General features: G+C 42.8%; 1 protein-coding gene across 1 annotated transcript in view; it reads right to left on the bottom strand.

Moving 5' to 3' along the window:
* Positions 1 to 23,692, bottom strand: part of sms (spermine synthase) — a 56,643-nt gene that overhangs the window by 31,696 nt on the left and 1,255 nt on the right. Inside the window, exons 2-5 of the mRNA XM_052014670.1 lie at positions 18,483 to 18,603; positions 12,883 to 12,976; positions 6,956 to 7,020; positions 628 to 803 (exon numbers count right to left, since the gene is read on the bottom strand). Of these exons, the coding sequence (XP_051870630.1) occupies positions 628 to 803; positions 6,956 to 7,020; positions 12,883 to 12,976; positions 18,483 to 18,603 (456 nt within the window). The remainder of the gene's footprint in view (positions 1 to 627; positions 804 to 6,955; positions 7,021 to 12,882; positions 12,977 to 18,482; positions 18,604 to 23,692) is intronic.

Here is a 23,692-nt window from a genome sequence, read left to right as displayed (position 1 = left end):
GGAGTTAAAACAAGAAAATGATCCTCTTCACAGATGCTGCTTGAATTGCTGAAAGTGTTCTCTATTTTCCAATTCATTACTTCAGATGCAGGCACATTTTCAGGATTTACTTTATGTAACTTTACAAAGAAGAATGTAGGAATTTCAGACGTGGATGTGAGTCCTCTGAAACCAAGGTAGCTTTTAAAAAGGCCCAAGTTCAAACCTGCCCTTTTCCTTTCCACATCTCCTAAAGGAGCTGTTGTGTATTTCCACAACTTTTGGTTTTTGTTCTCATCTTGCATTTACCTGATGACCATACTTCCATACTTAGTTTTCCATGACAGGAGAGTGGGGGGCAACCACAAATCACACATTAAAGTATGTACAAGGAGTTTGTTCTTTTCCCCTTCCTTCTCTAAGCCAACTATAATGTCCCTAGACTATGGATGATCAGTGGATATGGGAGAATTTAGCAAAGATCAGCATTCAAATCAGGATACAAGAAACAAAAAAAAGCAACAAAGAATGCATTAGACAAGGCACACAAGAACAAATAAAATTCCACTCTTTTCTAGGTTTATTAATAAACAGATGAACTTATCAGCTCTTAAGAACATGAGAAACAACAAGTAAACAAATACTTACTAATGTCACCATTAAGGATAAGAATATTTCCAAATTGTTTTGAATGAAGAATCTTGATGTTCTGATATGCAGAATCTTCATCATAAACAACATCATCAATATCATATTCAACTAATCTGCCATCTGCAGTAGGCCAATATCTATCAATGGTCCCTCCCCTGATGATTGCAGGTAACCTGTGTAGGGTAATATTGGTTGAATGAACAAATTTGCATTTATTTTCCTCCTTATAATACCAAAATGAAATCCCAAGTACTTCACATACAAAGAAATACATTTTAAATACAGGCACAGGGAATGTTCTGCAAACAGTAAATGAGATGAATTGCCAGTTGGAATTATAGACTTTATTGACGTTGGTTGAAGGCAGAACTTTGGAGATATGAAAGATCAAAACCAGACACTGGAAATCTGAAATAAAAACAGAAAATGATAGAAACGCTCAGTAGGTCAGGCATCATCTGTGGAATGAGAAACAGTTAACATTTCATGTCAAAGATCCTTTATCAGAAATGTTAACTCTGCTTATCTCTCCACAGATGCTGCCTGACCTGCTAAGAGCTTCCAGTATTTTCTGTTTTTACTTCTGCAGAGATCTCCCCGGTCCTCTCGGAATCTTGCTAAGTAGGCTTTTATTGCTCCTTCCTGAACAAGCACATGGAACTGAGGTTCATTGTCATGCAAACAAGGACCATTACAAGGTGATAACTTGTATAACTTGTTATGGAGTGTAGCAAACAGTGGACAACAGGAGTTTACCCAAGACTCAACTGAAGTCTTTTAAGTTTTCCACCGTCTCTCTGCAATACCCAACTGACAAACATGAAACAAAGCAAGAGGATTAAGGTTGAAGTCAGATGCACAACCACAATTAACCTAGTGCCAACTGTCTGCACCAGCTTCCCACCTTCCCAGCACCAATACCCATTGAAAAGTCCACCAGGAGCTAATAGCACAACCAGTTTCTCCACCTTCCTCATCAGCCTATGCACTATTCCTCCACTTCTGTTCAACCTAACACATCCCCCAACCTCAAGTCCCATATAGAACACCCAGGAACAACAGTGAGCTATGCAGCTTTTTTTAATTTAGTGAATCGGGACATAATACAGTCATCTGAAGAAAAACTGGAGAGGTCTCCGACAATTCAGCACCATCTTAACCTGAGAGAACGTTGGAAGATACAATATTCTTTATAAAGTTAACATGGCTCTAGAAAGGATGTACTTCCCACTCTCATCTCTTCCTCATCATTCAACTGTGAAATACGATTGATAACTGGAAATGCCTGTAACATAAATCAAGTATTTTGACTTGGTGTCTCTTTAAATTCAAAAACTACAATAGCAATGTTTAAAAATCAAGCTGCAGTTAATTTGTACTTCCAAAACCAAATATGACACCACCAAAAAGACCTGATCAATTGTGTTTGAGAAACATTTGTGCATGGTGGGCTCAGTTACATCTCTGGCTGATCAGAGCTTTTAGAAATGAATTTAACTACAAAGTAGTCAGATAAAGTCAATGACCTAAAGTATGCAGTGTCATTCTCTCCCACAAATGCTGCCCGAACCAAGTACCTCTAGGATTTTCTGCTTTTATTTAGATTTCCAGCATCCACAGCACTTGACTCTGATGTAAAATCCAAACAGCATAAACAGATTTCAAGGAAATACTATTATACTGATGGGCAATGTTGCCCTTTAAGAATCAGGATGTATTTACCTCCCCGTGCCTGCCCATTTACTCATTGTTGGGGGGGGGGGGGGGGGGGGGGGGGTGGGATCCGAACCGGAGAATGGGGAAAGAGGTGTTTGGCTCTCAAATAGAGAAAGCTAGTAGTAGGTATGTGAGGGAGGATAGGCAGGTGATAGAGAAGGGACGTGCTCAGACCAGTTTGAGATGTGTCTATTTTTACGCAAGGAGTATTGTGAACAAGGCGGATGAGCTTAGAGCTTGGATAAATACTTGGAGGTACGATGTGGTGGTCATTACAGAGACTTGGATGGCTCAGGCACTGGAATGGTTGCTTCAAGTGCCAGGTTTCAGATGTTTCAGAAAGGACAGGGAGGGAGGTAAAAGAGGTGGGGGAGTGGCACTGTTGATCAGAGATAGTGTCACAGCTGCAGAAAAGGTGGTCGTCATGGAGGGACTATCTACGGCGTCTCTGTGGGTGGAGGTTAGGAACGGGAAGGGGTCACTAACTTTACTCGGTGTTTTTTTTATATACAAGCTGCCCAATAGTAACAGGGATATTGAATAGATAGGAAAGCAGATCCTAGAAAGGTGAGATAATAACAGTTGTTGTGATGGGAGACTTTAATTTCCCGAACATCAATTGGCATCTCCAGACAGTGAGGGGTTTAGATGGGGTGGAGTTTGTTAAGTGTGTTCAGGAAGGATTCTTGACACAATATGTAGATAGGCCTACAAGAGCAGATGCTATGCTTGATTTGGTATTGGGAAATGAACCTGGTCAGGTGTCAGATCTCTCAGTGGGTGAGCATTTTGGAGATAGTGATCATAATTCTCTCCTTTACAATAGCACTGGAGAGGGATAGGAACAGATGGACTAGAAAGGTGTTTACTTGGAGTAAAGGGAATAATGAGGCTCTCAGGCAGGAAATTGGAAGATTAAATTGGGGACAGATGTTCTCAGGGAAAGGTACGGAAGAAATGTGGCAAATATTCAAGGGATATTTGTGTGGAGTTCTGCATAAGCATGTTCCAATGAGATAGGGGAGTCACAAGAGGATACAGGAACCGTGGTGTAAAAAGGCTGTAATAAATCTAATCAAAAGGAAAAGAAAAGCTTAGAAAAGGTACAGAGAGCTAGGTAATGTTAGAGATCTGGAAGAGTATAAGGCTAACAGGAAGGAGCTTAAGAAGGAAATTAGGAGAGCCAGAAGGGGACATGAGAAGGCCTTGGCAGGCAGGATTAAGGAAAATCACAAGGCATTCTACAAGTATGTGAAGAGCAAGGGGATAAGATGTGAAAGAATAGGGCCTATCAACTGCAGCAGTGGGAAAGCATGTATGGATCTGGAAGAAATAGCGGAGGTACTTAATGAATACTTTATGTCAGTATTCACTACGGAAAAAGATCTGGGGGATTGTAGTGAGGACTTGCAGCTGGCTGAAAAGCTTGAGCATGTAGACATTAGGAAAGAGGTGGCACTGAAACTTTTGGAAAGCATCAAGTTGGATAAGTCGCCGGGACCGGATGAGATGTACCCCAGGCTGCTGTGGGAGGCGAGGGAACAGATTGCAGAGCCTCTCACAATGATCTTTGCATCATCGATGGAGATGGGAGAAGTTCCAGAAGATTGGAGGGTTGCAGATGTTGTTCCCTTATTCAAGAAAGGGAGTAGAGATAGCCCAGGAAATTATAGACCAGTGAGTCTTACCTCAGTGGTTGGTAAACTGATGGAAAAGATCCTGAGAGGCAGGATTTATGAACATCTGGAGAGGTATAATATGATTAGGAATAGTCAGCATGGCTTTGTCAAGGGCAGGTCCTGCCTTACAAGCCTGATTGAATTTTTTGAGGATGTGACTAAACACATGGATGAAGGGAGAGCAGAAGATGTAGTGTATATGGATTTCAGCAAGGCATTTGATAAGGTACCCCATGCAAGGCTTATTCAGAAATTAAGGAGACATGGGATCCAAGGGGACATTGCAGTGTGGATCCAGAACTGGCTGGCCCACAGAAGGCAAGGAGTGGTTGTTGAAGGGTCGTATTCTGCATGGAGGTTGGTGACCAGTGGTGTACCTCAGGAATCTGTTCTGGGACCCTTGCTCTGTGATTTTTATAAACGACCTGGATAAGGAAGTGGAGGGATGGGTTAGTAAGTTTGCAGATGACACAAAGGTTGGAGGTGTTGTGGATAGTATGGAGGGCTGTCAGAGGTTACAGCAGGACATAGATAGGATGCAAAGCTGGGCTGAGAAGTGGCAGATGCAGTTCAACCCAGATAAGTGTGAAGTCGTTCATTTTGGTAGGTCAAATACGATGGCAGAGTATAGTATTAATGGTAGGACTCTTGGCAGTGTGGAGGATCAGAGGGATCTTGGGGTCCGAGTCCATAGGACACTCAAAGCAGCTGCACAGGTTCACTGTGGTTAAGAAGGCATATGGTGTATTGTCCTTCATCAATCGGGGAATTGAATTTAGGAGCGGAGAGGTATTGTTGCAGCTATATAGGACCCTGGTCAGACCCCACGGAGTACTGTGCTCAGTTCTGGTCGCCTCACTACAGGAAGGATGTGGAAGCCATAGAGAGGGTGCAGAGGAGACTTACAAGGATGCTGCCTGGAATGCAGAGCATGCCTTATGAAAGCAGGTTGAGGGAACTCAGCCTTTTCTCCTTGGAGCAACAAAGGATAGGGGGGGGGGGAAACCTGATAGAGGTATATAAGATGATGAAAGGCATTGATCGGGTGGATAGTCAGAGGCTTTTCCCCAGGGCTGAAATGGTGGCCACAAGAGGACATAGGTTTAAGGTGCTGGGGAGTAGGTATAGAGGAGATGTCAGGGGTAAATTTTTTACTCAAAGCAGTGAGGGCATGGAATGGGCTGCCGGCAACGGTGGTGGAGGCGAATATGATGGGGTCTTTCAAGAGACTGTTGGATAGGTACATGGAGCTGAGAAAAATGGAGGGCTATGGGTAAGCCCAGTAATTTCTAGGGTAGGGACATGTTCGGCACAGCTTTGTGGGCCGAAGGACCTGAATTGTGCTGTAGGTTTTTGTATGTTCTACGCTTCTATTTAAACAAATCCATGATAAAACTTTAAATGGATGCATTATGAGATCCAATGAGGGCATAGGAACGTTTTCATAAATGCTGTGAATAGCTGAAAATCAATTTCCAGACTGGAATCTTAAAAGCTTACCAAGAAAACTAATAAGTAAAAAAGCTTGCCTTATACTGTCTCAAAGAACAACAGTTTTATCTGTAGTCACACCAAACATGAGGTGGAAAAGACAACAGCACAAGGTCCACCAAGTTCCAATACAATATATGATTTGATCATTTCTTCCAGCCAATGGTCAAGGGATAAATATTGACCATAATAGTGCGTGAACTCCCCTGGAATAATAGGGAAGACGAGATTTATACCTCAATCAAAAACTGAAATGTCAGACAGTGCTGTGCTCCCCCAGTATTGCACTGAGGAGCCAGTTTTAATTCTCTATTTCCTCAGAGTGGAACTTGAACCTTAACATTTGACTGGGCAACTATTACTACAATTGAGCCATGGATAATAGCATAGAAGAGATCAAGAAGCATCCAAAAAAAAACCTTCATGCTAACTGCCTTCTTACTTGCGGAAAAGTCCACATCTCAAAGTGCTGTTAGTTTGGCTTCACTAATCATTCATGTGTTCCCAATTTACCAGATCCTTAGATGTTTAAGAATTGCCAGGCACTTGAACTGCTAGTTCAGTATTGAGGAGGTGAACATAATTAGCAAGTCAAGTGGCTCTACAGTAACGAGATGATAGTGTAGTTTTTCACCCAAAATAAATTATTTCTGTACAGAGAAGGCCAATCAACCCCCATGTTGAGGCAGATTGCATGTAATATACAGTTTAGGGAGGCAGAGACAGATGGAGTTGGAGGGAGAATGGTAATTTTGGTATAAAAACAGAAAACACTGGAAATACTTGAACGTTAATTCTTTCTCTTCCTGCAAATGCCACATGACCTGCTGAATATTTCCAGTGTTTTGCCTTTATTTTAGATCTCCAGTATTTGCAGTTTTTTTTTTATTTTCACTTGATAATTTTGGAACCTGGCCAGCTCTGTATTGTGCAAGTTCTATAATAAACATTAAATGACTTCTAATAACTCCATGACCTACAACAGAAGTAAAATGCTAAACATGTCAAGATTCAAACACTGGTGTTTGAATTTCAGAATTTTGGAATGGCGGTGTTTAGCATTTTATTTTAGCTGTAGATCACGTAGAGTTATCAGAAGGCATCATAGAATTTGCAATTAGTTAACAAATTGCTTACACCTTCTGAACAGTTCAAAGGAAGAGCATGCACCATAAATATGTGCAGAAGCATGTTTTTATTTCAGTATGTCGGTCTTTCCAAATGTTTTCTGTTTGCCTACCTTCTGAAATGAGAGGCGCAGAAGAGCAAATAATTCAGCTTAGCCCATGTAGAATGAAAAATAATGGAATATAGACACCAATTATTAACATTACAAAATACTATTAATAATACTTGTTTGACAAAAACTGTAGTATAGTCACTCAAGTTGGGCAGTTAACAATTTCAAATTGTATGACCTATTCTATTTTATTTCTTACCTTTTTAGCCTTTTGATATTTCCCTGCAAGAGGTCTTTCATTTTCTGTTCCAGTTTGTTACAGAGCTGAAATGTAAATGAGTATCCTCATAAATGTAAAAAGTAAAAGACTCATGGTGGAATCTGCTATACTGCAGCATTTATCAAAATTTTGCTCAACAATGTGCAGAATGAGCATCAAGGGGAAAACACCTTACTAGCTAAACCCAAAGCATTGGCAAAGCTATGGGCAGGTGGGTAGAAGGCAGGACCTGAATGGACAAGTAGGAATCAAGTCAAAAATAGGACAGGTTCTTCCCAGCATACTTTACTGAAGCTTGTTTATAGGCTTGGCAAGTTAAATCAGGAGAAGCAAAGATCCTGAAATGATAATATCCTGTATGGCACAGAGCAGAGTATACATACATTAACTGTGACAAATCAAGTAGTTAAGCCCGTAAAATAGCAAATAAAACCCTTGATTTTGTAACTGTAAGACAAAGAACACAGAAGAAAAGAGGGGAGATTATAAAGTCCCAGTTTGGGATACAGTTGGAACACTGCATATGAACATCCCATTTCAGAACACAAAAGCAATGGAAAGGATGCACCAGATCCTTCAGTGAGATTATAGTCTAGAGATGTCTAGCTTCACTAAATTAGAGAAGTGTTTGCATGGTCTCACAATAATGCTGACTAGGAGTAAGATGGCACAATATTGTTGCCATTCTTCAGCCAACATGGAGAATTTCTTTTAAACTGATCACAAAGGTGAGTTTGCAAATAAAGGTATGAGTTCACTTCAGCTATCCTGATGGCAGTCTACATCACACCACAGATGGACATGAAGCCTGCACTCAATGAGCTATACTCCGTGGTCAACAACCTTGAGACAGGATACCCTGAGGCCCTCTTCATTATCGCAGGTGACTTCAATCAGGCCAACCTCAAGAGTGTTACCAAAATACCACCAGCACATCTCTTGCTCCACCAGGGGTGCCAACACCCTTGACCACTGCTATATGCCAAAGATGCCTTCTGAGTCACCCCTTGTCCTCACTTTGGGAAATCAGACCACCAGGCTGTGCTCCTTCTCCCTGCATACAAACAGAAACTGAAACAGGAGGATCCGGTACAGAAAGTCGTGCAGTGCTGGTCTGAGGAAGCAGATGAGCTCCTACATGATTGCTTTGAGACAGTGGACTGGTCCATGTTCAAAGACTCAGCTGCCAGCCTTGATGAGTATGCCACCACCATCACAGACTTCATCAGCAAGTGTGTGGAGGACTGCATACCAAAGACAACAATACAGGTGTTCCCAAACAGAAAACCATGGATGAACCTGGAGATCCACTCCCTACACAAATCTAGTGATCCTGATCTGTACAAGAAATCGAGATATGACCTTCGGAAAGCTCAGGGATGCCAAGAGGCAATACAGACTCAAAATAGAGTCCCAGACCAGCCATCAGTTATGGCAGGGCTTACATGCCATAACAGGCTACAAGATGAAGACAGGCTGCATAGCTAACAACAGCGCATCCCTTCCTGATGAGCTTAACGCATTCTATGTGCGTTTTGAACAGAAGGGATGTGGATTGTCACCGCCCACCCTGTCAGCTTCCAATGCAACTGAACCTGTGATCACCATTAAGGACGTAAGATCAGTCTTCCAGAGAGTGAACACAAGGACAGCATCTGGCCCAGATGGTGTCCCTGGCCATGTGCTCAGATCTTGTGCTGATCAGCTGGCAGAAGTATTTGCAGACATATTTAACCTCTCCCTGCTTCAATCTTAGGTTCCCACTTGTTTTAAGATGACCACTATCATCCCAGTACAAAAGAAAAGCAAGGTAACATGCCTCAATGACTACCAACCAGTGGCTCTGACATCCACCATCATGAAGTGCTTTGAGAGGTTGGTCATAGCACGCATCAACTCCAGCCTCCCAAACAATCTTGACCCACCGTAATTCACTTATCGCCGAAACAGGTCTGCAGCAGACGCCATCTCCCTTGCCCTACACTCAGCTCTGGAGCATCTGGACAGTAAAGACACCTACGTTAAACTATTATTTATTGACTACAGCTCTGCCTTCAATACAGTAATCCCAAGCAAGCTTGTCACCAAACTCCGAGACCTAGGACTCAACACCTCCCTCTAACTGGATCCTTGACCTTCTAACCAACAGATCGCATTCAGTGAGGATAGGCAGCAATACCTCCGGCACAATTATTCTCAACACTGGTGCCCAACAAGGCTGCGTCCTCAGCCCTCTACTCTACTCCCTGTACACTCATGACAGTGTGGCCAGATTCTGCTCTAACTCCATCTACAAGTTTGCAGCTGATACCACCGTTGTAGGCCACCCTGGTCAAATCACGTAGATGCCACGGCCAAGAAAGCTCACCAGCGCCTCTACTTCCTCAAGAGGCTAAAGAAATTTGGTTTGTCCCCTTTGACTCTCACCAACTTTTACCGATGCACCATAGAAAGCATCCGATCTGGATGTATCACGGCTTGGTACGGCAACTGCTCTGCCCAGGACTGCAAGAAACTGCACAGAGTTGTGGACACAGCCCAGCGCATCATGGACACCAGCCTCCCCTCCTTGGACTCTGTCTTTACCTCGTTATCTTGGCGAAGCAGCCAGCATAATCAAAGACCCCACACCCACCTGGGTCATTCTCTCTTCTCTCCTCTTCCATCAGGTAGGATACAGGAACCGGAGGGCACGTACCACCAGACTTAAGGACAGCTTCTACACCACTGTGATAAGACTATTGAACTGTTCCCTTAAATGAGATGGACTATGACCTCATGATCTACCTTGTTGTGACCTTGCACCTTATTGCACTGCACTTTCTCTGTAGCTGTGACACTTTACTCTGTACTGTTATTGTCTTTACTTGTACTACATCAATGCACTCTGTACTAACCCAATGTAACTGCACTGTGTAATGAATTGACCTATACGATCAGTATGCAAGACAAGTTTTTCACTGTACCTCGGTACAAGTGACAATAATAAACCAATACCAGACACAAAGTACGAATAGAGAATTCATAGCCAGAAACCCACTGCCGAAGTTGTTCCAAGGAATTCTAACCTTGCTAGAAGATAATAATCTTAAAATTATGGGATGAAGGTTAGCAGGATTAGACTTTGTGTAATATTGAAGGCTACAGTATTCAAGTAGAAACAAAGGGTTAGAGTGGATGGGATACTGGGAAGAGTGAACACATTGGGATGAGAATATGGGATATTAAAGATGTGGCAATGAGCAGCAGTATAAGATTAAATTGGAGAGCAAATACACAGTGAGATTTAACCACTGGGAATACTAAAGGTATTTCTAACAGAAAACTATGATCATACGGGGCTGCTCAGCAATGCAGAGTTGGTGGGAAAATTGGCCTTCATCTGCGCTGACATGGTTAATGCCTATTAAATTGCAGGACCAGTAGAAGACCATCTGCCAAACCCAATAAATGCCTCAATCAGCACAAATCATTGTGGATTCTATCACTACATTTGTCCCCACACATGGACAGGTTGCATTGTCATTCCATAAAACTATGCACAAGACCACACACTAAAAATATGCATATTAGAATCATACAATTATACATACCATTTGGCCCAAGTATCTGTGCAACACTTTCAAAAAGCAATTCAATTAGTCCTACAGTCCTGCTGCTTCCCCATAGGCCTGCATGTATTCAGTATTCACCAACAGCTATCATCAAATCTGTGACCAGCACATTTTTAGAAGAACATTCCAGTTCACATCTCAAATAGAATGCCAATAATTCGATATGTTATTGCTCAGAAATATCAACGGTTCAGCGCCTGGCTCACTGGGTTGTTTCCCACTCTCCCTTAAACTCACCAGGAGGCCACTTCCAGGACTCCCTTCAAGCTCACCTTGGCCCCACTTCCTCACGCTCCCTTGAAACTCAGAACTCTTGTTTCCTGCTCCCTTTAAACTCACTGGGGCTCAGTTTCTCTCTAAGTACCAAGGCCCTGTATCCCATGTGCCCTGTAAACACACCGTGGCCTTGTTTTCTGCCTTCGTCTTAAACACATCGTGGCCTGGTTTCCCACATTCCCTTTAAACCAAGCAGGTCCACTATAAAAAATCTATTTTCAATATTGCATAATCTTGAAAAAAGTAAATTGTGACAGTATATTGATAAAAGTAATATCCAATAGTTTGGAAAATCTGCCTGTCCAGTACCACCAAATTCCCAAGGGTGCTGGATTATTGGCTAAAATGTTTGTCCCATATTTCTTCTCTGGTTCTTTTATCTTAAACCTGCCACACCGGTTAATGAGCCTGGCAATGAAAAGAGTTTCTCATTATTCATACTATCAAAACAGTTCACCTCAAGCATTTCAGTTAATCGTTCCGAGAGATTGGCAAAAGAACCAGGGGTGAAGCAAGGTAAAACTGTTTCACTCTGTGATGTTGAATTCATTGACTGAAAAGGTGATAGAAGCAGATTTGATTGTCATTTTCAAAAGGGATTTGCATTAATACGGAGGGTAAAAAGAATGCAAGGCTCTGGGAAAGAGTTGAGGAATGGGATTGACAGGATTGCTTTTGCAAAGGTCCTGTTCTAAATGGATTGAATGGCCTCCTTCCTTGGTGTAACATTTCTTTGATTCTCAGGAGAAGAACTTTCACATAGAAAAGCTGAATGTTGCAGAAGCATATCCGGTTCTATTTTAGTATTGCAGCATGAAATACAGCCTGTATTTTTGTTTCAACTAGTTTCTAACCTTAACACATAACCAAAATCTAACCTCCCAGTCCTTGCCCACTCTCCAAGACACCCTTTTTAAAAATGCTGTTTCCCAAAATGGCCACCATATTCCAGATAAGGACCAACCAATTGTTTTTAAACATTTGTATAATTTCCTTGCATTTACAATTAAAACCACTTTTAATGAGGGAAGGATCGCTCATGCATCATTCTCAGCTTGTTGTTACTTTCAATAACCTATACACAAATGTACAATGATTACAAGATAGTTTTCAAAGGCACAAATGCCTCCATTAATACTGTGCCTTCAATGTAAAAGAACGTGTCTTGCTGCTTAATGTGCACTAGAAATGCTTTTCTCCCAGTTAGGTTCTCAAAGTATGTTTTCCTTAAAGGAAAAGCTGCAGAGCAGCACAGTGGTACAGTTAGTAGAGCCACTGCCTCACAGCTCTAGGGACCCAAGTTCAATCTTGACCTCTGGTGTTTTTAATCTTCCACATGGATTTCCTCCAAGTGCTCCAGTTTCCTCCCACATCCCCCCCACAGGTCGGTAGGTTAACTGTTCACTGTAAATTGCCCTTAATGTGGAGATGAGTGGTAGAATCTGGGGAGAATTGATGGGAATGTGGGGGGAATAACATGGGGTTGGTGTAGATGAGTGCTTGATAGTTGTTGTGGACATAGTAGGCCAAACGGCCTGTCTCCATGCTGTAAGCCAGTCCAGTCACCTTACTGTTGAGTAGTTCAATCAAAAGGATCTGCCTCTTCTAATTTTGGCCCTGCGGTGCTGGAGTATGCAGCAATCATTGACACAGAGTCCACTTATTGTACTCTTCAAAATCTTAACTATATTGTCTCTTCACAATCTACAGGCTCTTCAACCTTTCTTCAAATTCTACATTGCCATTCAACTGATTATCTTTTAGACAAGGTCTGTCCTAGTGGTAGTCAGGTGATCATACTCCAGATGGTGACAGCCCATATGCTTTGCATGGACTCATTAATACTTCTGCATCCCTCTTCTAAAAGGGAGTTAGAAAGCAGGTCATGGCACATCCTATGTGACTACCATGACTCTTTTGTTCCATTTAACAATCCCTACATTCCTTTGTACATCTCACTCCAAATTCTGCAAACTAAAAATGCTAATGTAATAAAGGCAGAAGCATAACACTTACCATTTCAATTGTTGCTTGCCCTTTGTTATCCATTTCATAGCTATGGATGTCAAATGTCAGAAGCTTATCTGTATACATTCTCAGAGTGGCAAAGCTGCAAGTAAAAATTAACTGAAGTTTAATATAACATCTGTTTATGAAACTCAAGTCCCACTTTTATATCCTTCCTTAATGCCAACTGTAAAGGAGCACAATTTATGTCATAATTTCTATTTTAAAATTGATATACAGAGCATGGGAGGGAGAGATTGCATACACACAAAGCAGGAAAGGCACAAAACCCAAATGCATTATTGAATGCATTTCTTGTGTAGTATGGTTTCTGCTGTTAGGGAGGAGACAAAACAACAAACCATACTACGCAAGAAATGCATTCAACGTAATGCCCCTCCCACATTTAAAACAGATGGATTGGTACAATTGGCCACTACATGCAGTAAAATAACATTGTCTAAAACTATGAGGCTGCATTTGGAGTATTGTGTCCAGTTCTGGTCACCCCATTACAGGAAGGACATGGAGGCTTTGGGGAGGGTGCAGGGGAGGTTTACCAGGATAGAACCATAGAACCATACAGCACAAAACAGGCCCTTCGGCCCACCATGTTGTGCCGTCCATCAGACCACCCTCACACTACCTAACCCCTTCCTCCCGCATATCCCTCTATCTCACGTTCCTCCCGCATATCCCTCTATCTCACGTTCCTCCATATGCCTATCCAACAAGCTCTTGAACCTGTTCAATGTATCTGCCTCCACCACCACCCCAGGCAGTGCATTCCATGCACCAACCACTCTCTGGGTGAAAAACCTCCCCCTGACATCTCCCCTGAACCTCCCACCCATAACCTTAAAGCCATGACCTCTCGTCTTGAGCACTGGTGCCCTGGGAAGGAGGCGCTGACTGTCTATCTATTCCTCTCAATATTTTATATACCTCTATCATGTCTCCTCTCATCCTCCTCCTTTCCAGTGAATAAAGCCCTAGCACCTTAAGCCTCTCCTCATATTCAATACTCTCCAATCCTGGTAAATCTCCTCTGCACCCTCTCCAATGCCTCCACATCTTCCTATAATGAGGCAACCAGAACTGAACACAGTACTCTAAGTGTGGCCTAACTAGAGTTTTGTAAAGCTGCATCATCACCTCGCGGCTCTTAAACTCAATCCCTGCGATTTATGAAAGCCAACATCCCATTGGCCTTCTTAATTGCTCTTTCCACCTGTGAGGCAACTTTCAATGAACTGTGAATATGAATCCCCAGATCCCTCTGCTCCTCCACACTGCCAAGTACCTTGCCATTCACCCAGTACTCTGCCCTGGAGTTTGTCCTTCCAAAGTGTACCACCTCACACTTCTCCAGGATTGAACTCCATCTGCCACTTATCAGCCCAGCTCTGCATCCTATCAATATCCCTCTGTAAGCTCCTGACAGCCCTCCACACTATCCACAACACCTGCCTATCTTAGTGTCGTCCGCAAACTTACTAACCCAGCCCTCCACCCCCTCATCTAAGTCATCTATAAATATCACAAAAAGTAGAGGTCCCAGAACCGATCCCTGCGGGACACCACTAGTCACTGCCTTCCAATCCGAGGGCACTCCTTCCCACCACAACCCTCTGCTTTCTACATGCAAGCCAATTCCTAATCCACACAGCCAAGCTTCCTTGGATCCTTGGCTCTGACCTTCTGAAGAAGCCTACCATGAGGAACCTTATCAAATGCCTTACTAAAATCCATGTAAACCACATCCACCACACTGCCCTCATCAATCTTCCTGGTCACCTCCTCAAAGAACTCTATCAGGCTTGTGAGGCAAGATCTTCCCTTCACAAAGCCATGCTGGCCTGTCCCTAATCAGTCCATGATTCTCTAGGTGTTCATAAATCCTATCCCTTAGAATCCTTTCTAACAGCTTACCCAGCACAGACGTGAGACTCACCGGTTTCATAATTCCCTGGACTATCCCTATTACCTTTTTTGAACAAGGGGACAACATTCGCAACCCTTCCAATCCTCTGGCACCATCCCCGTGGACAACGAGGACTCAAAGATCCTTACCAGCAGTTCAACAATCTCCTCCCTAGCCTCTCGAAGCAGCCTGGGGAAAATCCCGTCAGGCCCCGGAGATTTATCTGTCTTAATATTATTTAACACTTCAACACATCCTCTCTCTTGATATCAACAACCTCGAGAACATTACCCCTACCAGCACTCCCCTCCGCATCATCAAGGACCCCTCTCCCTGGTGAATACCGAAGAGAAGTACTCATTGAGAACTTCTCCCACTTCCGGCCGCCTCCAGGCAAATTCTCCCACCTTTGTCCTTAATCAGGACCTACCTTTACCCTAAGCCATCCTCCTACCCTTCACGTACTTGAAAAAGGCCTTGGGATTTTCCTTAACCCTACTAGCCAAAGCCTTTTCATGTCCCCTTCTAGCTCTCCTCAGCCCTTTCTTAAGTTCCTTCCTCGCTACCCTATATTCCTCACGGGCCCTGTCTGAACCTTGCTGCTTATACCTCACGTATGTTACCTTCCTCTCCTAACAAGTCGTTCCACCTCTCTCGTCACCACGGTTCCTTCACCCTGCCATTCCTTCTCTGCCTCACCGGGACATATTTATCCCTAAACATCCTGCATAAGATCCTTGAATATCGACCACATCCCATGGTACATTTTCCTTCAAAAAAGGACATCCCAATTTACACTCCCAAGTTCTCTCCTTATAGCCTCATAGTTAGCCCTTCCCCAATTGAAAAACCTCTTGTTCCTCTCTGCACCTGTCCCTGTCCATGACAATTTTAAAGGTTATGGAGCAATGGTCACTGTCCCCCAAATGCTCACCCACCAATAGATCCTTCACCTGTCCCCGGTTCATTTCCTAAAACTAGATCTAACATGGCATTCCCTCTAGTCGGCCTGTCGACATACTGCGTCAGGAATCCCTCCTGGACACACTTAACAAATTCCGTCCCATCTAAACCTTTGGCACTAAGCAGGTTCCAGTCTATATTTGGGAAGTTGAAGTCTCCCATTATAACAACCCTGTTATTTCTGCTTCTCTCCAAACACTGCCTGCCAATCTGCTCCGGGGGGCCTATAGAATACTCCTAGTAGAGTAACTGCTCCTTTCTTGTTCCTTAATTCCACCCATACGGACTCTAGAGATGATCCTTCTACAACATCCATCTTTTCCACAGCCGTAACAGTGTCCCTGATCAGTATCGCCACCCCTCCACCTCTTCTCCCCCCTTCCCTATCCCTCTTAAAACACCGAAAACCAGGAATATTCAATATCCACTCCTCTCCTGACATCAGCCACGTCTCAGTAATAGCCACGATATCATAGTCCCCCATACTTATCCAAGCCCTCAGTTCATCCCCCTTATTCCTGACACTTCTTGCATTTAAGTAAACACACTTCAGTCCATCTACCTTACTACTTTTATAGCCTGTATTCTGCTTCTCCTTCCCCAAAGCCTCTCTACCTGTTTGATCTAACTTTTCCCCATTCCCTTCTTCCTCTGACCTACTCCTCCGGTTCCCTTCCCCCTCACAAACTAGTTGAAACCCTCCCGAACCACCCTAGCAAATCTCGCCGCAAGGATATTGGCCCCCTTCTGGTTCGGGTGTAATCCGTCCTCTCTGTACAGATCCCACCTTCCTGAGAAGAGATCCCAATGATCCAGAAATCTAAAACCCTCCCTCCTGCACCAGCTTCTCAGCCACGCATTTATCTGCCACCTCCTCCTATTCCTACCTTCACTATCACGTGGCACTGGCAACAATCCCGAGATTGCTACCCTTGAGGTCCTGTTCCTCAATTTTCTGCCTAGCTCCCTGAACTCACTCTTCAGGACCTCATCCCCCTTCCTACCTATGTCATTGGTGCCAATATGGACCACAACTTCTAGCTGCTCTCCCTCCCACTCAAGAATTCTGTGAACCTGATCAGTGACTGCTTGTATTAGAGGGTATTAGCTACAAAGAGGTTGGGCAAACTTGGATTGTCTTCTCTGGAGCAGGGGCTGAGGGGAGACCTGATAAAAAGTTTATAAAATTATTAGAGGCATAGATAGGGTAGACAGTCAGAATCCTTTTACTATGGTTAAAATGTCAAATACTAGAGGATATGCATTTAAGGTAAGAGGGGGAAAGATTAAAGGAGATGAATGGGGCAAATTATTTTTATATATATGTAAACACAGAGCAGTAGGTATCTGGAACAGACTGTCAGGGGTGGTGGTGGAAGCAGATATAATAGTGGCATTAAAGAAACTTTAGATAGACACACGAATATGCAGGGAATGGAAGGATATGGATCAAATGCAGGCAGATGGGATTAGTTTAATTTGATATAATGATCAGCACAGACATCACGGATCGAAGGTCCTATTCCTGTGCTGTCCTATGTTCTATATCTGAGAACAGGAAATTTCCACTTAGCAACTGCCTCTTTTGTATCCAAAAGCACCTGGAGGAGGTGTGAAGTGATCGAAAGTGATTGACCAGCTGAAATCAGCAAAACCTTTATAATGAGCACATAGGCCAAGTACCTATTGAACTTCCCAAAACGGTTGGTGCTTTTAATATATTAAAAGCAGGTCTATCAGCAGGTCTGATAAAGAACCTTCGACCTGAAAAGCCAAGTGTTTCTCTTTCCATGGATTCTGCCTGACTTGCAATGTTTCCAGCATTTTTAAAATATCACATTTCCTTGTTTTCAAATTAAAAGCTACACTTTTTATAAAAATGAAAATCAACTGCTCCCATCTCATTGATTTTCTCTGACTACCCCCATTAGCCTATTGACCTGATGACCTTTGCAACTCGCCTCCACAGAAACCCTGTCCTCACCCTATCAGAGATATTTCCTTCATCCTATCCTTCCTCCCCCCCCACCCCCCCAACCATCTACTCAACTTAAAACTAACGTTTTATCTTTCCCAGTTCTGATGAAGGGTTACCTGCCTGAAGCATTACCTGTTCCTCTTTCCACAGATGCTGCCTGACATGTTGCATGTTTCTAACATTTTTTATTCCAGAGCAAATGATATTGCCTTACCAAATAGAATGTGCCTCAAGGCTAAAGTTGGGGTGGGGTAGAAGAACTCCATCGTTCCATATCTCCTTAAGACACAGAAGGCCTTTTGGCCCATCAAGTCTATGCTAATTCTCAGAGCAATCCCATTCCCTCACTTACTTCCTATTCTACCCACATTCCCACAATCCTTCCACCCCACCTATACTAGGGGGCAATTTACCATGCTCAATTAACCCACCAACCTGCATGTCTTTGGGATGTGTGAGGAAACCCTCTTGGAACATGGAATCTCCACACAGACAGCACCAGAGGTCACAACTTAACCTGAATCTCTGGAGCTGTGAGGCAGCAGCTCTACTAACTGTGCCACACTCGACCTTCTAGTGTGGCATTAAACCAATTACCACATTTACCTCCAGATATGTTTGCAAATACAGAAGTGATTGTTCTGTAATCTTTATAGGTTTAATTTCAGTAGAACTTAATCTTGTGCCATAGTTCTAAATTTGTCAAGTTGTTGGCTAAAAACGCCAGCTTGGAAGTTCTCATACCTGCCAGACTCTGAAATATATGTTACTAAGAAACCATTTTCTCCTAAGTTGTGAACTGTCTTGGTCATTCGTTGCTCCTGAAAAATTGGCTCCAATGCTTCAATAACGGTTCTACCATCAGCTGAAGAAAAAGAAAACCAACGTTAACAAAGCATACATGACTGACAATTTATACCCGCTTACAGCAATCTACAAACATCTAATTTACTTAAGTACCATAATCAAAATCAATAATCAATGCCCTGAGAAACTAATACACGAATTTAAAACAAATTTATGAATAATTAGTTTGCTCTTAGGACAGATCTATTTGAAGAACTTTCTAGGATCTTTCCAATTTAAGGAAAATAATAATAATAATAATAATATTAAGTACAATTCTGTCCAGCAATTTCATGAGATCCACTCATTAAAATTTCCCAGGTAACAGATGTGTGGCAGGAATCGCACAAATTAAGTTGCTTTACTTTATATCTTCTGTTTCCATGGATGGAATATCACTCAAGTTTATACATGATGCCAAACTTGTCTTAATGCAAAGGACAGCAACCAACCAGTATTACTGCAACGTTACTCACTTCTTGATCAACTCTTCACCACCATGTGCCTAAACTGACATCAAGAACAATCAAGAATCTCACAATCATGCAGGGCTGAGCAATTTGTTTAACTGTGTGTCTCTGCCATTACATTGAACAACCAATCTATGGAAGCACAATGGGTGAAGATTACACAATCTGCAGGAAGCACAACACAGTTCACAGATATTGTCATAGGGAAAGGCAATAGTCAATCTTCATGTGCAAGGTGCTGCAAACAAATGTTTTATAGCCAGCAAAATGTTTGTGCGTTGACAGTGGAAGGTGCTTCGACCCCACAATGTTGTGCTGACACTTTATCCTGCTCTAAGAATCTATCTAACCCTTCCCTCCCACATAGCCCTCCATTTTTTGAAATTTGAAGACAATCCTTTTTTAGGCATTCACTTTAATAAATATTTTTATTGTAGTGCTCATCTCATTCAGTCAATACCTACTGTATTGCATTAAGATATAATCAGCACTTGTTAAAAATGCTCCAACATTTAGATATATGATTAAAGGACTATTCATGCTGTACCTACTCAGCTGTAAATCAAATGCACAAAATAATTTGAAACTTGTTTGTGTATATTTTCTGTACTTGTTCTGGTGACTGTTCAGGAGCAGCTTAGCCCATAGGAGCAGGACAAACCTGTTTAATTCACTTATGGGATGTGTGTGTTACTGACAAAAACAGCATTTATTAATCTTGCATATCCAGGGAAGGTGGTGATCAGGTGGCGGCACGGTAGCGTAGCAGTTAGTGCGACGCTATTACAGCGCCAGCGATCAGGGTTCGATTCCCGTCGCTGTCTGTAAGGAGTTTGTACGTTCCTCCGTGTCTGCGTGAGTTTCCTCTGGGTGCTCTGGTTTCCTCCCACATTCTAAAGACGTACGGGTAGGTTAATTTGGGGTTTAAAATGGGCGGCGCGGACTCGTTGGGCCGAAAGGGTCTGTTAACACGCTGCAAATAAAATTTAAAATTTTTCTGTCATTCATATGGCTATCTAAAAGCCTCTTAAATGTCCCTAATGTATCTGCCCCCACAACCTCTGCAGGCAGTGCATTCCATGCACCCACCACTGTGTAAAAAAAAACTTACCCCTGACATCCCCCTTATTCCTTCTTCCAATCACCTTAAAATTATGTCCCCTTGTGTTAGCCATTGTCGCACTGGGAAAAAGTCTCTGACTGTCCACTTGATCTATGCCTCTTATCATCTTGTACACCTCTATCAAGTCACCTCTCATCCTTCTTCTCTCCAAAGAGAAAAGCGCTAGATGATACTCTTCAGTTTGTGAATCATATACAAATTTCACAAAATAGAGACAGGACATAAATTTCACAAACACTGACAACATTCTCATGAGGGATAGTGAAAAGAAGAGCTCATTTATCATGGAATGTTGAAACAAATTGGCTAAATGTTGTTGAGATACAGATTAAATAATGATTGCAGTGTTCAATTTCACCTGCAACTTCTCAGAAAATGATAGCCTACAAGTGGCAGGAATTAGACAATAATCAGGCATGGAGTAACAAACTATTTGCTGGAGGAACTCAGCAGGCAACTCAGCCCTGGTGCAGGGTTTCAACCTGAGACACTGATAATTCCTTTCCTCCAACAGATGCTGCTTGACCCTCTGAGTTCTGGAGCAACAAGCTGCTGGAAGATTCCTGCATTTGCAATCTCTTGGGCCTCCAATATTCAGGTATGGGCTTACAACACCACACAAATGTCAGGCTAGGACCTTTTCCAACAATGGGTGAACATTTTGGTGATAGTGATCATAATTCTATCTCTTTTACGTTAGCACTAGAGAGGGATAGGAACAGACAGGCTAGAAAGGTGTTTACTTGGAATAAAGGGAATTATGAAGTTCTCAGGCAGGAAATTGGAAGATTAAATTGGGAACAGATGTTCTCTGGGAAAAGTACAGAAAATATGTGGCAAATATTCAGGGGATATTTGTGTGGAGCTCTGAACACGCATGTTCCGATGAGACAGGGGAGTCATGATAGGATACAAGAACTCTGGTGTATAAAGGCTATAATAAGTCTAGTCAAAAGGAAAAGAAAAGCATACAAAAGGTACAGAGAGCTAGGTAATGTTAGAGATCTGGAGGAGTACAAGGCTAAAAGGAAGGAACTTAAGAAAGAGATTAGGAGAGCCAGAAAGAGACAAGAGAAGACCTTGGCGGGCAGGATCAAGGAAAACCCCAAGGCGTTCTACAAGTATGTGAAGAGTAAGAGGATGAAATGCAAAAGGATAGGGCCTATCAAGTGCAGCAGTGGGAAAGTGTGTTGGATCCAGAAGAAATAGCGGAGGCACTTAATGAATACTTTATGTCAGTATTCACCATGGAAAAAGATCTGGGGGATTGTAGTGGGGACTTGCAGCGGCCTGAAAAGCTTGAGCATGTAAATATTAGAAAAGAGGTGGTGCTGAAACTTTTAGAAAGCATCAAGTTAGATAAGTCGCCGGGACCGGATGAGATGTACCCCAGGTTGCTGTGGGAGGCGAGGGAGGAGACTGCGGAACCTCTGACGATGATCTTTGTGTCGTCCATGTAGACGGGAGAGGTTCCAGAAGATTGGAGGGTTGCGGATGTTGTTCCCTTATTCAAGAAGGGGAGCAGGGATAGCCCAGGGAATTATAGACAGGTGAGTCTTACCTCAGTGGTTGGTAAGCTGATGGAGAAGATCCTGAGAGGCAGGATTTATGAACATTTGGAGAGGTATAATATGATTAGGAATAGTCAGCATGGCTTTGTCAAGGGCAGGTCCTGCCTGACGAGACTGATTGAATTTTTTGAGGATGTGACTAAGCACATCGATGAAGGGAGAGCAGTAGATGTAGTGTATATGGATTTCAGCAAGGCATTTGATAAGGTACCCCATGCAAGGCTTATTCAGAAATTAAGGAGACATGGGATCCAAGGGGACATTGCAGTGTGGATCCAGAACTGGCTGGCCCACAGAAGGCAAAGAGTGGTTGTTGAGGGGTCGTATTCTGAGTGGAGGTCAGTGACCAGTGATGTACCTCAAGGATCTGTACTGGGACCCTATTTGTGATTTTTATAAATGACCTGGATGAGGAAGTGGAGAGATGGGTTATTAAGTTTGCGGATGACATGAAGGTTGGGGGTGTTGTGGATAGTATGGAGGGCCGTCAGAGGTTACAGAGGGATATAGATAGGATGCAGAGTTGGGCTGAGAAGTGGCAGATGCAGTTCAACCCAGATAAGTGTGAAATGGTTCATTTTGCTAGGTCAAATATGTTGGCAGAATATAGTCTTAATGGTAGGACTCTTGGCAGCATAGAGGATCAGAGGGATCTTGGGGTTTGAATCCATAGGACGCTCAAAGTGGCTGCGCAGGTTGACTCTGTGGTTAAGAAGGCATATGGTGTATTGTCCTTCATCAATTGGGGAATTAAATTTAGGAGCCATGAGGTATTGTTGCAGCTATATAGGTCCCTGGTCAGACCCCACTTGGAGTACTGTGCTCAGTTCTGGTTGCCTCACTACAGGAGAGATGTGGAAGCCATAGAGAAGGTGCAGAAGAGATTTACAAGGACGCTGCCTGGAATGCGGAGCACGCCTTATGAAAGCAGACTGAGGGAACTCGGCCTTTTCTCCTTGGAGAGATGGATGATGAGGGGGGGACGTGTTAGAGGTGTATAAGATGAAGCTTTTCCCCAGGGCTGAATTGATGGCCACAAGAGGACATAGGTTTAAGGTGCTGGGGAATAGATATAGAGATGTCAGGGGTAAGTTTTTTTTACTCAGAGAGTAGTGAGTGCGTGGAATGGGCTGCCAGAAATGGTGGTGGAGGCTGATACAATAGGGTCTTTCAAGAGACTGTTAGATAGGTACATGGAGCTGAGTAAAATAGAGGGCTATGGGTAAGCCTTGTAATTTCTAGGGTAGGGACATGTTCGGCACAGCTTTGTGGGCCGAAGGGCCTTAATTGTGCTGTATTTGTTCTATGTTCTAAGTCTAACAAACTACTCTTGGTTTTCAGTGGCATTACCATTGCCGAATCCCCCACCATCAACATCCTGAGCTGATGGTGGAGGGGTAACCATTGATCGGATCAGCTTTATAAGAGTACAGCAAATTAGAGGGTGGGTATCCTATCTCTGTTGTTACCAGGTCTAAATCCCCAACAGCATTGTATCAGAAGGACTAAAACACAATTCAAGATAGCACCTCATCACCACCTTTCCCTGGATATGCAAGGTTAATAAATGCTGGTTTTGTCAGTAACACACATATCCCATAAGTGAATTCAACAGGTTTGTCCTGCTCCTGTGGGCTAAAGCTGCTCCTGAACAGTCACCAGAACAAGTAACAGAAAATATACACAAACAAGTTTCAAATTATTTTTGTGCATTTGATTTACAGCTGAGTAGGTACAGCATGAATAGTCCTTTAATCATATCTAAATGTTGGAGCATTTTTAACAAGTTGCTGATTATATCTTAATGCAATACAGTAGGTATTGACTGAATGAGATGAGCACTACAATAAAAATATTTATTAAAAGTGAATGCCTAAAAAGGGATAGTGTTCAAATTGAAATCAATTTTCCATGCCCACATCCTTAAACAGCAAAATGATCTTA

The sequence above is a fragment of the Pristis pectinata genome, chromosome 4, assembly GCF_009764475.1.
Source record: "Pristis pectinata isolate sPriPec2 chromosome 4, sPriPec2.1.pri, whole genome shotgun sequence".
In the NCBI taxonomy this organism is placed as follows: domain Eukaryota; kingdom Metazoa; phylum Chordata; class Chondrichthyes; order Rhinopristiformes; family Pristidae; genus Pristis; species Pristis pectinata.
This window is presented reverse-complemented; position numbering and strand designations above follow the sequence as displayed.